Below are 2,291 nucleotides of genomic sequence, written 5' to 3'. Positions count from 1 at the left end.
CTTTAAAGCTACCAAAAGTTTGCAATGTTGAATCAAAGTTGGTCTCTAATGTATTTTTTTCCTACATTTTATTCTTTTATTGGAATACATTTATTTTCTTTTTTTTAACACAAGTAACTGGACTGAGATAATTTAGTACAGTAGTTTACCTGTTAAAGTTATTCTTAATGAGATTGTCAGGAATTTCCTAATTTACTAAAACGACTTGAATAAGAGATGTTGAACTCAGAAGTGCACCAGTTTTTWTCTTGAAAAAATAAAATTTCTCCTAATTTCTTTACAGAAAAATATTCTAATTCTCTATTGTGGATCACAACAAGTATATATATGTATATTTCCTACTGCACTTCTAGTGATCTAGCTTGTGAAAATTATACTCAAAGACCTGAAAAACATGTTATTTAGCCAAAATAATAGCTTCAAGTTGAACATTACTTACAGGCTTTCCAGAAGGGCCTCTTTCTCCTGGACCACCAGTCTTGCCCTTCAAAAAGAAAAATCAACATTTAAAAGATTAAACTCCAAATTAAATCCATTTATATGGGTTTTAGTAAACATTATAATCTTTAGGCTTAGGTTAGAAAGATGCTAAAAGCAGGATTTTTATAATAATACATCTCTTTAAATGGGTCTGCTGATTTACGTCACACAAACAAGGTACAGCAAGAAGAAAAGCAGCATTTAACTGAACTACATGAAATCAAACTAGTGTCTACTTTCATTCACCCACTCCTCAGYGTATTTAACTCAGCCTCACACACTAAAACCTGACATCAGTAAAGAAGAATGTCATTTGTGTAAAACCAGACACAGGAGACAAAAGTGAAGATAAAAGCTTATTTCTGCGAGAAATAAAAAACTGTTCTGATTAAAGGCTCTCCAATCTTTAAAAGGGCCAAAACGTCTGAAATGCTGTTGGAAAACACATCTGGAAATGCTGACTTTTACAATAAGAAAACGTGGAGCTTCAAAAAGCCCATGTTAACATAACGCAGCTGCATGATGCTTTTCTGAGGAGTCAGGATTCCTGGCATTGGATAAATAAGGTTTATAAATCTGCCTTCTTTTTTTATTTGTGAAGAAACAAAAATGTTTTGTTTTTACCTACAGAAATGTGTCAGACATAATATAGTTACAAAACTTTAACCATTCATGAATCAGAGCCAAAKATTTTAGCTCCCTAACTATAAATARTACATGTTTATTTAATGAAATACTCACTATAAGTCCTGGTTCTCCTTTTGGTCCTATTTCACCCTTTTCACCCTGTAAAGAAAAATAATTTAGGTTCTTCAGTAAAGCTCAATAATGACTTTGCATTTTTGCTAAATTCAAGATAGGTTTTCCGAAGTAAAGCAGATGACTGGTGTCAATCAATTTGTTAAAAAAAAATTAATTCAAGGCAAAAAAAAATCTTTCCTCTTTTTTAAAACACTAGTGACATCAATGCACACTGACTGTGAACATCTGTATATTTCAGCTTAGAGTTTTATGTTCTGGAGCTGCTTTGCTGAATCTGGAAGAAGGTGTCTTGAATCTGTGCAGGGTACAATAAAATCTCAAGACTATCAAGGCCCTCTGGAGCGAAATGTGCTGCCAAGGTTCAGAGAGCTTGGACAGTTGCAGGTCATGTATCCTCCAAAAGGAAAGACGACCCAAAACACACACAGGAGTGCGTCGACACTTGTCAACAGGAGCAGAAGTCCCAAAATGTTCCAAAAATGTGTTGATTTCAGTGATTGTCTCAAAAGGTTGTGCAGTCAAATGTTAGGTTAACGTCCCTTCTGTCAAGGCCAGCTTAACTAGTTCAAAAAAAACAATAATTATATCGAACCATAACCTAAAAGCAATGTCTGATTAGTTACTTATCAAGATTTTTTTCTGAAGGTGTATTCACACCAGGAAAGTCCTTTTATTTTTATTTTTTATTTTTTTGGTGTGGTTTGAATGCACATTGTGCTTTTTGCAAGTGGACTATAATTTATAAATAAAGCCACGCAGGTGACAATCATTGATCCCATTGGACAGAAATGACGACAGCAAGACAGCGCACAGACCCAGAAAGAAAGATGGTGCTTTTATTAAAACTGAAATACCATTTACAATTTTATTTATTTACCATTATTTAACCAGGCAAGTCCCATTAAGATTGCAGATCTATTTATCAAGGGAGGCCTGGGCCTGAAGGCAACCTATTGTACGTGTTTTTGGGTGTGTGTGGGAAACCGGAGTACCCAGAGAAAACCCACGCAAGCACAAGGAGAACATGCAAACTCTGCACAGAAAGACCC

General features: G+C 34.7%; 1 protein-coding gene across 1 annotated transcript in view; it reads right to left on the bottom strand.

Moving 5' to 3' along the window:
- col24a1 (collagen type XXIV alpha 1 chain) overlaps positions 1 to 2,291 on the bottom strand; it is a gene marked incomplete in the record, with an annotated part of 125,159 nt that overhangs the window by 33,826 nt on the left and 89,042 nt on the right. The window contains 2 exon segments of the mRNA XM_014023370.1: positions 440 to 484; positions 1,222 to 1,266. Coding sequence (XP_013878824.1) covers positions 440 to 484; positions 1,222 to 1,266 — 90 coding nt within the window.

Source organism: Austrofundulus limnaeus, unplaced genomic scaffold, assembly GCF_001266775.1.
Source record: "Austrofundulus limnaeus strain Quisiro unplaced genomic scaffold, Austrofundulus_limnaeus-1.0 Scaffold365, whole genome shotgun sequence".
Taxonomy (NCBI): domain Eukaryota; kingdom Metazoa; phylum Chordata; class Actinopteri; order Cyprinodontiformes; family Rivulidae; genus Austrofundulus; species Austrofundulus limnaeus.
The sequence above is the reverse complement of the archived record's forward strand: the minus strand, read 5'-3'. Positions and strand labels throughout refer to the sequence as shown.